General features: G+C 43.4%; 1 protein-coding gene across 5 annotated transcripts in view; it reads left to right on the top strand.

Moving 5' to 3' along the window:
* The window catches only part of LARP4B (La ribonucleoprotein domain family member 4B), a 521,092-nt gene that overhangs the window by 298,590 nt on the left and 210,422 nt on the right, over positions 1-12,080 (top strand). For 4 of the 5 annotated variants that reach the window (XM_029588536.1, XM_029588533.1, XM_029588535.1 and 1 more), the window contains 2 exons: positions 298-351; positions 432-641. In XM_029588536.1, coding sequence (XP_029444396.1) covers positions 298-351; positions 432-641 — 264 coding nt within the window. The remainder of the gene's footprint in view (positions 1-297; positions 352-431; positions 642-12,080) is intronic. The other variant, XM_029588537.1, reaches the window with a different exon arrangement.

The raw sequence follows: 12,080 nt of genomic DNA, 5'->3' as shown, positions 1-12,080 counted from the left end.
TAATTTCACAGCCAGTTCTTGCTAGCCTCTGAAAATAAATGTTTTATAGGTGAGGCTTTTGTAGCACATGGATAAACTGAGAAATCCCAGGAGCCTGTGAAAGAATCCTCTGTTCTTGATATGTGCTGTTCTCTAAATTAGGGAATAAAAATGCATTTTTTAATGAATGTTCTTTAGGTATAGAAAAGGCTAATGTCTTCAAAAAATTCATATAAATGTTAGTTTTTCTTGACTGTAGTTAACTATTCTGAAAAAAGAATGGTTGACAGTTTAACATGTTTCTCTTTAATATTAAAGGCTTACAGATATCTTCGAGAAGAAGTGAAAATATTTCAAGGAAAACCTATTAAGGTACAAAAAGATCATAAATCTTTTATTTACTGTATTATACAGTTAACGCTCCTAACATAAGTATACTGTTCTTAATACAGGCAAGGATAAAAGCAAAGGCAATAGCTATAAATACATTTTTGCCAAAGAATGGATATAGACCTCTGGACATGAACCTTTACACACAGCAACGGTATACAACATCCTTTTATTTACCTCCAGTATACAGTCCCCAACAGCAGTTTCCACTGTACAGTTTAATTACCCCACAGACCTGGTCAACTACTCACAGCTACCTTGATCCATCCCTGGTAAGTTTTAAGTTTTTAAATATAATTTTTACTTTTTAAAATCACCTGTTTTAATGCTGTTGAATTGAAGAACAGGTTTTTTTCCTGTTCTGCTTTATTTTTTCCTAAAAGTAAGAAGTGCTGTCATGTGTGCTCAGCATTGATTATGCTTGAATTGAGGCATTTAGTGATATTTTAAATTTACAAGAAAATTGGCCAGTTATTTCACTCATGCTCCTCAGGAGATTTTTGAGAATTTAAATGTGCATACTGCCAGATTTTTTGGTTTGTAGCTATAATGCTTCTACAAGCATGAAAGGAAAGGTCTATAGCAAGGATATGCATTTTAATCGTTAAGATTCAGAAACTGGTCTAGTTTTCAGCATATCCATAATGAATGTTCAGCAGATACTCTTCACACATTTAGGGGCAGATTTTAAAAAGTTGCTCGAGCGCGTACTTTTGTTCGCGCAGCAGGCGCGAACAAAAGTACGCCTGATTTTATAAGATACGTGCGTAGCCGCGGGTATCTTATAAAATCTGGGGTCGGCGCGCGCAAGACTGCACAAAATCGGCAGCCTGCGCGCGCTGAGCCGCGCAGCCTGCCTCCGTTCCCTCCAAGGCCGCTCCGATTTCGGAGTGGCCTCGGAGGGAACTTTCCTTCGTCCTCCCCGCACCTTCCCCTCCCTTCCCCTACCTAACCAACCCCCCCGGCCCTATCTAACCCCCCCTTAACTTTGTGCGCGCCGGCCGGCAGCCCCGCTCCGTCCTCCGGTCCCGGGGGCTGGTCCGGAGGCCTCGACCACACCCCTGGGCCGGCGCCACGGCCCGCCCCCGAAACGCTGTCAGTAGGCCACGCCCCCGACATGCCCCCTTACAAAAGTCCCGGGACTTACGCGCGCCGGCGGCCTATGCAAAATAGGCTCGCCGGCGCGTGCGGGCCTTTGAAAATCCGCCCCTAAGTCTAAGAATTGTGTAATTTTGATTAACATGAAAACCAGAACAGGTTGCAGCCTTTACATTTCCATTGTAAGTAATCCTGGTTGAGAGAGAGCAGATACTCCAAGTGGTGATAGGAAATTCAGTCTGTTTTCTGGTACATAGAAAAGTGCCATATAACCAGTAATGCATCTTTTAATGCAACTGGTTTGTCACCAAAAGAGTGAAGGAAACAGAAAAAGTACTGCCTTGGTGGTGGTATCTGTGTGTAAGGTTATTTTCTGTCACATTTTTATGTGTTCCAAAGAATGCTCAGCAATGTGATGCATCTCTAAAAAAAAAAAAAAAAAGGTAAATCACCAAGTCATGCTGGATGATTCATCTGAAAGCTCCAATACAGAACATATTTCCAGGAAAAATCCAAGGGACCCTCTAAGCACTTTGGTTCTGTATCCTTACAGCTGTGCATCATGTCTGAGTTCATTTTCTGCTGAGAGCAGTGAACACGTCTTTTCATAGGGATTTCTTTCTTTTCAGGCAAAAGTATGCTTTTGTGTGTTTGTTTTGGTTTAGTGTTTTAATGAAGGGGTTTTTTTATGTTTTCATTGTTTTTTGGCATGCTTGTCAGCAGGCCCCATTTTTTGTTGTGACCTTCCTGGTTATAAATACTTTTCACCTTGGGCTGTGTCTGCCTTTCAAAATTTCTTCTCCTGATTTTGCATTGTCTGTGTTTCTGACTGTGGAAGAACAGAAGGCTAGTGGATTCAAGAACTGCCCGGATGGTAAGCTGAATATGTACATAACCAACCATTATAAGAACTGCTACAATTATCTGGGCAAGAAGTCCCACTGCAGTGTTTACTGTAGATATTGCTGAGGACCATCAAGATTCTCAAGATCTCCTCATCCTGAAGCATTAAAGAAAAAGTCTTGGTTCACCATGCCAGTGCCAATGGCACTATCGAACCTCAAGGTTATAGAGCCATATCAACCACTAAAAGTCTGGAAGTATAGAAGGTGTCTGCTCCAAGGCCTAAGACTGGGCTCAAAGCAAAAAGCAAATCTCATTCTCTTAGCTTGGATTGAGCATTGATTTGTATATGTAGTTTCTGCTTGAAGTTGTGTTGGACTTCCATCTTAATCAGTCGTATTTCCAAAATTTTTCCCAAGGCCACATGCAAAGAAAAAGTGAGAGCCCTGCACACATTGATGGTGATGTTTATAATTCAATCTGAAGTAAAACTAAAGACCTTAGAATTTCTACCCATCTTTTTGTTTCCCTTTGCCCCAGCAACTCTGGAATTACGATGTCAAACTTCTTTGTAATTGGATAGCAGACTCTATATATCCTTCATGAACAACCAAGTCAATTGGACTGTGGAATAGCATGTCGAGTCCCATAATACTATGGCCATGGCATTGTCAGTGGGCCTTCTAAGGTCAGCCTCTATTGATCTGCAGTGTGGAGTTGTCCATATATTTACATTTGATTATTTTATAGCAGCAGGTTTGAGCAGTCTATTCTGTAATGTCTCTTAAAGGGTTAGTCCAACTCTTGCTGCCCTCCCCACACCCATGGTTCGTTTTTATTTAGGATTGCCTTAAAAATACAAAAAAAAATCAGACACACTGGAATTGGTTGTTGTCCTGTTGGCAAAGTTATTGTACTTGTTTTACTTTTATTTTGTTGGAGCACCCCTCAACTAATGAGTCCCATCTGTGTGAGTGGTCATTCACCTTGTCCTTAGAGGGAGCAAAGTTGCTTTACCTATGATGGACATTCTCTGAGGGCAAGCAGGATGCAGTAATCCTCATAGGTGGGTGATATCACCTGAAGGAGCCCAGCTTTATGGTAAAATTTACCATAAAGCTTCTAGAAGCTTTGATATGTACCATTGAGCATGTGTGCGCCATCCTACATCATGGATGTCATGCCAGACCCTTTCCATTCTAGTTTTTCCATTGAGCATAATGGTTGTGGTTCAGGTCATCACTGAGAGATTTCTTTTCATGTGTTTTTAATTGTGGGGCTTCCTGGTTTGCTGTTTCACCCCTGTTTGGTTCACTTGATAGATTTTACCTCGATCAAGTTAATTTTCTTTATTTTTTGTCTGCTAGGTACATTGGTATTGGTGATGAAGTGGTATCAAGTCAGTATTTTTGTAAGATCAAGTAATCTGATTTTGCCTAGTTAATTTTTCATCCGATGCCAAATAAGCAGAACGAGAGCCAGTAGCTTCAAAAAGTGCCCTTGGTGCGGATATATCCCAGATAGATGTGTGCTCAGCCTAGAGAATGGGCAAGGCATTGAGTTCTTCACATGCAGCAAGATCTAGAGGACACTGTTCCCATCTGGAGCTTATGGAGATGTTTTGGGAGGTCAGCCTATCAGGCCCAGGAGCTTTACTGAACACTGGTGGTGCGTCAGTATCGAAGAAGCATCTGTCTCCCTGGATTTTGAGCATGTACAGGCTAGAGAGACAGACCATTGTCTAAATCCCCCTCACCTGATTAAAGTGAAGGATCCTGCTTTATCTGTATCAGAATTGAGGAGCACTGAAGGCAGGCATTGAGGAAAGGCTAAGAAATAGTTGCTCCCTGTCTGTGCATAATGACCCTGCATTCCCCAAAATGTTCTTGCAGAGAGGGAAGGTTCACCCTTAGATAAAACTCTGAAATCTGAATAGCTTCCATATGTGACCACTATTCTTGTCACCCATGCTGTATTAGCATCAGCAGCTTTTGAGGAGAAGTAGTTGGAGAAGATCCAGGCAACATTGGATCGCAGACCTGCAAGCACCAGGCATCATCGTTGTCAATTGTCTTACAGACAGCTTTTCAACCACTGCTTGAGACTTTAATAGCATCGGGTGTTAGGACTCCGGTGAGTGTTCCTGAAGAGGCAGCAAGAGCTGCTATATCAGTATTAATTAATTTCCACTGCATCTGGAGAGGAAGCTTCTTCAAGATGCAGAAGTTCATCGCCACCTAGACGCTAGGAGGCGAGGGATACCCTCACGGAGGCCTGGTCTTCTAGCTGGATGTAGACCTAGACTGAAATGCCAATACATGATTCTGATTCAGTCTGAGTACTCGTGGGGGTAGGACTGCTCTGATTAGAAGTTGACAATTCTCTCCATAGGTAAAGAGTTTCCAGAGGACCTCTTCCTTTGCCAGTCTTATAAAAGAATGGCAGAAACAATTTTCTTTGATTTACAAGAGGAGGAAGAGTCCAGGGTGAAATTGCTGGACATCTTCCATTTTGTGAACCCTCCTAAGGAAATTGGGACTGACTTTCTATGAGTTCCTGCAGGAAACTAAGATGAAAATGTGGGAGAGCCCTCTCTGTATTGCCAGCGAATAAGACTGGTACAATATATCATGTCCAGAAGGCTCTCGGATTCAAAAAAGCAGCAACTGCCTGATCAGTTAGTTATAGTTGCTCTCAAAAAGGTCAATAGATCTAGAACCCATTCCTCAGTGCCCCAGGGGAGGATTCCCATAACCTTTGCCTTATTGGGAGAAAGGTTTATTAAGAAGCTATGCTCAAGTCCCACATAGCATTGTATCAACTCTCCATGACTCAAAATGAAAAAAATGAAAGGTGTGTCAGCATTTCCTTTCAGAGACTCAAGAAGTCCTAGCATCACTAGTGGAAAGAGGAATGGACTCTGGAAAACACATGGCCTGTTCGACTTAAAATGTTTTCAAAATGACTTTGTGGGTTTCTGCATTAGGTATTACTTATGCATGGCTCTGAGCTTCAGACTTCACATAAGATGACCAGGAAAGACTTGCAGAAGTGCCATGCATTGTAGAGAATTTATTTGGATCTAAGGTCAAGGAAGCAGTGTCTTAAAGACCACTGTGCTATGCTTCATAACATCTCCACTGCCACTCCAAACTCACTCTCCACTTTCAGGAAATGAGTGGCATGCTGAGGAGGCCCTTCGGTCCTTTGAGGACACATTATTCTCTACTCCCTCATCAGCATCAGGGACATCAGTCTCATCCCAAACAGCAGAGGGCCCAAAACCCCCAACCAGGGACAGGCTTTTTAATGCATCCAGTAAAACATAATCAGGATCCCAATTCCCATGCCAGAGAAACTTCCTGTCAGGGGAAGGCTACGGTTTTATGTAAACTATTGGCCCAGGATAACATTACAGTATAATCCAAAAAGATACAGATTGTCTTTTGGAAACCCTGCTAAATACCTTATATATCTTTCAGAGTCCAGTCAGAAAACTATCTCCAATAGGTTTCATCTCAAAGTGATTGGTGCTTATTTCCACTATGTATAATGTCAATCTATCTCTGTACAGCTGTTAATTGTCATTCATTTGTGGCTTGCTTCAGGTGAAGCTTCCTAACAAGCCTCCTACTGTGTTTTTGGACCTCAGCATGATACTAACAGAGTTGTTGAAAGTTCCCTTTTGAGCCATTAGACTCCTTGGAGCTGAAGTACTTGACCTGGAAGGACATATTTTTGGTTGCACTCACTTCAGCATGCATAGTCTGTGAACTCCAGGCACTAATATTTGATTATATATTGTCATTGTATTTGCTTTACAACCAAAACATAAAAATAATCCGCTGAGATTTGTGTATCAACAGAATATACATTTTTTAAATAATGACTTACCCACTTTATACAAAGTTTTTTTATAATAGGGTGGTCCTGCGCGCACATCCTAGGTTTCTGTCTAAGATAGTATTGGTGAACTACCACCAGTCATTCATCCTACCAACATTTATTTACAGGTCTCCTGCCCACAAGGAAGGCAAGCCTTGTATAGTTTGCTTTGCAGATGAACATTAGCCTTCTCTCTAACTGCAGTCAGAAAACACAAAAAAACAGGAAGACTTTCTAAGGGCTTCAATTTGGAATTGCCTTTGTCACTTGCACCCTTTCCAACTGGATAGCAGATTGCATCTCTCTGTTATGTCCAGGCAGGTCTGACTCTTCATGAGTATGTCATGGTGGTGTTGGTGGCCCAAATGAGATCAGCCTCTATGGATAAGATTTGCAAAGCTGCATCATGGAGCTCATTTCACACATTCACATCCCATTACTGTTTAGATAAAAACTCCCAGTGTGACAGTCGGTTTGGTTAGTCTGTCATATGGAGTTTGAGGTTTAGAATCCAACTCCATCACCCATAAAGCCCCTTTTTCCAGGTTATCTCCTTCAAAAAGAATTTTTTTTTTTTTTTTTTTCAAAATTGCCACCAAAAATATTTCTGCCCCTTAGCAATGTTTTTCTGATTTTCCTCTCTGCACCTCCCCCACTTTTGCTAGGGGCAGCTTATAATTATGGGTTCTACAACTGTGAGGACTTATATCCTTCTGTCCTTAGAGAATGCGAGGTCGGGCAGGCAGGATAATATGGCGCCAGGCTCGCTGATGCAAGCCTGGTCGCCACCGTGCTGGGGGGGGGGGGGGGGGAGCTGTTTTGTGACCCGAGCCCTCGAGCAATTTGCTGCACTGGGATTGGGTGGTTTTTTGAACCACATCGTGGAGGGAGTTGATTGCCTCCCAATGGGTTAGTGAAGGGGAGGGGGGAGGAGGTGATAGAAGGATTATGTGAATCCTCCTGTTCTGCCTCTCTTCACGGCTGGGCATCTGACTCTGCATCCCACCCGCCCGCCCTTGTTGTTACTGTTTGTTGTTTGGGGCCTTGTTGTCGTCGCAGCTGTTGTAGGGGGTGGCGGGTAGCCCGAGCCAATTGGTGGGGGGTTATGTTGTGGTAATTGATGGCGGACCTGAATGGGGGCAGGTCAGTGGTCCATAGCCAAACAACTGGGTGCAGTTGTGGCTGGTACGGCTCCTTGCTGAATGGCGGCGGGGGTCGATTTATTCAACTCCTTGCTCGATGGTGGCGGGAGTCGTGGAGATGTGAAAAGGGGCAGCGCTTCATACAGGCTGGGACAGCCTAGGGAGCATCCCTGGCAGGCTGGGACAGCCTGGGTTTACATGTTTCAGGCTGGGACAGCCTGGGTTTACATGTTTCAGGCTGGGATAGCCTGGGTTGCCTATCTTGCTGACTTGTGGCGGATGGGAGAAAGGGGGCATTCAAGATGTATACATTTGCCTGGCTCGGGCTCCGGAGTGTTTAATAAAGCTGCGGCCTGTTGACTCCCAAAAACAGTGTCTGTGAATTATTGGTTGTAAGGGGGTGGGCTTGGGGCAGAAGCGTTGGTCCTGGCTGCCCATATTATACCAGTTAAGGGTAAGCAACTTTCACTTTCTCTGAAGATGGGGGAATTGCTGGTAACGGCATCCTTCTTTAGTTTTCTGAACTTCAGACTTGAGTTGAGGAATACGGTGGGAGTGCAGGAACTACTGTGCTTGCCCAGAAGGATTTCTGAGAAATTCCTGGAAAGCTCTCAAAAAAAGGAACACCCATCTTGCATGATTGATTTCCCCATCTTCAGGCAAGAACTTTGTTTTTAAATTGATTGTGGTTGGTCTGTTCCCATAATTTACATAATATTCAGCTCATGTAGTTTTAAACTATATGCATGTACTTCACCTGAATTTTCAAGCTGAAATCATGCAGATACTTTACTTTTAAAAAATCCTATAAAGCATGTGCATTCAAACTACCCATGTACTTTTTATTTGCTTTTTGTGCTCGCAGCCAAGAGTGGGGAAACTGTGCATGTACTTTTGAAAATATCATGTTTGAGCACTGTTTCCCTTCCCTGAACTAAGCATACATCCAGGAACGCATCCTTGTAGTTCAGCTAAAAGTTGAAGTCTAGGCTCTTTTCTCTAGTGTTTACTGAGTAAGATTATTTGTTTGCTTGAGCAGAGAAAGAAGGTGGTTTTAGGTTTTATTACTTATTATTTTTTAGGATGACCTTTTGGGTTTATTTTGTTAGCTGTGAAGTGTTTGGTTTTTACTTATGTATGTGATAGTTCAGCTGATTTTGTTTATATTTGTGCTATTTAACATGCAATTTAGGGTATACTGTGGTCTTTGTACATATCTTTCTATGTATTTTATAATTAGGGACTTTCCTATTCAGAAGATTTTCAGCATTTGCTGTAATGGATCAAAAAATTGCTGGGAAAGAGCCAATCTCATGGTAAATCTGCTGTTCCCTGCTGTCTTATTGGAAAATCACCACTGATTTCTTTAAGAACATGAGCAAAGAATTATTGCCTTGTTAGTCTACTCAGATAATGTGGAATTAAGTGTTAGTAAATAAGCTGTAGGTGATAATTTTTTATTGGACCAATTTAATACAACTGTGACAGGCTTTCAAGTGTTATTCTCTCCATCTGGTCAGTGAAGAAAAAGCGCAAATTAGGTTTAAATAGAATTAGTTTATCTAGGGCAGAGCTTTCCAAACTTTTCATGTTGGTGACACACTTTTTAGACAAACATAATTTCATGACACGGTAATTCAGTCTACTAGTAAACCAGAGGTTAAAGGTTAAACGAATGAAACATATTTCGACAATTTATGTATGTTTCCTTAAATATATACATAAATAAAATGTTTCACAAACCAACCTATCTCATGAAAACCTTAAATTTATATTAAAAATATATATTCCAAGATTCATGTTATTGTTATAATTTATGAGAAACAATAAAACAAATTGTCTGTCCCCCACACACTCATCTCTCTCCTCCCCCCAGCACATGTCTGGCCCCCACACACTCATATCTCTCCCCCTCAAGCACATGTCTGGCCCCCACACTCATGTACCTCGTCTTTTTGATTGTTGCCAGTTAAGTGCTTCACTCCCTTCCATGATCACCAGACACTGCTGCTTGCAGTCAGTACTCCTCATGGCCAGGCCTCATCGGCAGCAGCAGCCAATGCAAGGATGGCTGGGCTCGTTCCACCCACCAAGCCCCCCAAAAAAACGCGATTGACAGCAAAAATCACCCAATAATAAGCAACCCATAAACTGAAAAAAAAAAAGTGAATCTCTAGAAAAAAAAAAGTCCAAATTCGCATCAGAGTTGACCGGGCTTGCGCGACACACCTGCACACTGCAGGCGACACACTAACGTGTCCCGACACACAGTTTGGAAAGCTCTGATCTAGGGTATGTCATATTTCATTAAATAACATAAAGAGCATGGACCATGAAAGGCTGTGCTAAGTGAGAACAAATTCTATCAAGTTTAGCATCCCATCTCTGACTGTGCCCAGTCTGGACCACAAGTACCTGGCAGATCCCATAAAGTAGATCTATTTCCTATTACTTGCAGACATAGCAGTAATTTTCTTTAGTCTCTCTGACTGTTTCTTCCAGACACTTGTCCAAAGCTCTTTTAAATCCCACTATATTAGTTGTCTTGACCACATCCTCTTGCAACAGATTCCAAGGTTGATTATGCGCCGAGTGAGTACTTTCTATGGTTTTTAATTTGTTATAACTCAAGGTATAATGGATCTGCAGATAACTTTATTGAGCTCCCACTTTCCCTGTTTGTATTTTGAACTTGAAGTACTTTTTATTTTTGTTTAACTTTATAATACTATAGTAATGCCTTTGTAGTTCTAGCAGGTAATTGGTTCCAACATATTTTTTGGGTTATCGCCGTCGACGGCTGTCCGGCGCCATGGCCTCCGGCTTTAAAAAATGCCCAAATTGTGTGAGGACAATGTCGATAACCGACCCTCACTTTGAATGTGTTCTTTGTTTAGGCAAAGATCACAATATCCAAACATGTAAATCTTGTGCGGAGATGACTACCAAAGGTCGTCGTCTTCGAGCCGAGAAGATGGAGCAGTTATTCAATATTCAGTTGCTTTCAAGGCCTTCGACGTCAGCACAATCATCGCCATCCGGTTCAGTTCGTCAACTAATGCTGAGGCAGAAACGTCCGGAAGCGGGAGATGCCTCCACGCCATCCCCTTCTGTATCATCGAAGGCATCGACCTCGGGTAGCGAGAAGCAAAAAGAGAAACATCGCCACCGGCATCGAAGATGCCAGGCACCGATGACCGAGGATCCATCGGCAGGTACGGCCTCACCTGCAAAGAAACCCCGGACGGGGACTGAGGCTCTGAGGCCTAGTGATCCAGGGCAATCCCCACCGATATCGGTGCCGTGCTCCGTACCTCCTCAGGGCTCTGAGGAGGTATCGGCATCGCCAACACCGCCTCCCTCCATAGCTGCTCTGATATCACCAGCTATGAGAGTGGAACTTGACACGTTCATACGTCAAGCAGTGCAACAGGCTCTGCGCGATGCCATTCCGCCTCAGCCATCGACACCTCCATCGATGCTGATTCCATCACCGAGGAATCCAACTCCATCGATGCCGCTAACACCGACGAGGTCCCGGGAACCGATCCCGATGCCTGTTACGGTACCTTCACCGGTGCCACAGGTACCTCCACCGATACCTTCACCGATGCCCACACCGGTGCCATCGATGCCAGCACCGGTGCCCAAAGAAGATGTCTCCATGCTACATCCAGTGATTACTAAACTGGACACACTCCTGGACATCCTCTCTAATAAATTACCAGAGGAACCTATTCCAGGCCCATCTGGAGTACCAAGAATCCCAAGGCCTCGTTCTCCTGTCTTACCACCACGACCTAAGGAGCCAGTCACTCAGCACACACCACGTGAGATGCCTGTGGACACCAGTTCTGAATATTTTTCGGATGAAGAAATATTTTCAGAACCTTCTCCACCTGATGACCACAGGAAGTCGCCTCCTGAGGACCTCTCCTTCACAAATTTCGTTAAAGAGATGGCTGAAACCATCCCCTTTCCCATTCAAACAGAGGTGGGTACACGTCAAAAGACCTTAGAGGTCCTGCAGTTTGTGGACCCTCCCAAGGAAATGCTGGCAGTCCCTGTCCATGAAGTTTTCCAGGAGCTGCAATACAGGATTTGGGAGCATCCAGGATCGGTGTCGGCAGTAAACAAGAGAGCAGAGGCAACTTACTTGGTGCAACCTATCCCAGGGTTTCAGAAAACACAGTTGCCTCACCAGTCAGTGGTCGTCGAATCTGCCCAAAAGAAGGCGAAAAGACAAAAATCCCACTCCTCTGTACCACCTGGAAAAGAGAGTAGGTTTCTGGACAACCTGGGACGAAAAATGTTTCAAGGTTCTATGCTGGTGTCTAAGATATCATCTTATCAATTATATATGAACCAGTACCAAAGGAACCTTTGGAAGCAGGTTCAAGAAATATCTCTCTCTTCCTGAACAATATCAGGAACCATTGCAGGAAATCATTCATAAAGGCCTCGAATCAGGTAAACATGAGGTCCAAGCCACCTATGACTGCTTCGAGACTGCAGCAAGACTATCAGCATCTGGTATAGCTGCAAGGAGGTGGGCATGGCTCAAGGCCTCTGATCTACGCCCAGAGGTGCAAGAATATTTAGTGGATCTGCCTTGCTTGGGGGATAACCTTTTTGGAGAGAAGATAAAAGAAGCTGTGGCAACCCTGAAGGACCACACTGAAACATTAAAGCAGTTATCTTCTCTACCACAAGATACTCAGCCTTCTGCAAGGAAGCTTCCAA

Source organism: Rhinatrema bivittatum, chromosome 2 (assembly GCF_901001135.1).
Source record: "Rhinatrema bivittatum chromosome 2, aRhiBiv1.1, whole genome shotgun sequence".
Lineage (NCBI taxonomy): Eukaryota > Metazoa > Chordata > Amphibia > Gymnophiona > Rhinatrematidae > Rhinatrema > Rhinatrema bivittatum.
Note: the sequence above shows the minus strand (reverse complement) of the source record. Positions and strands in the feature narration are given on the sequence as shown.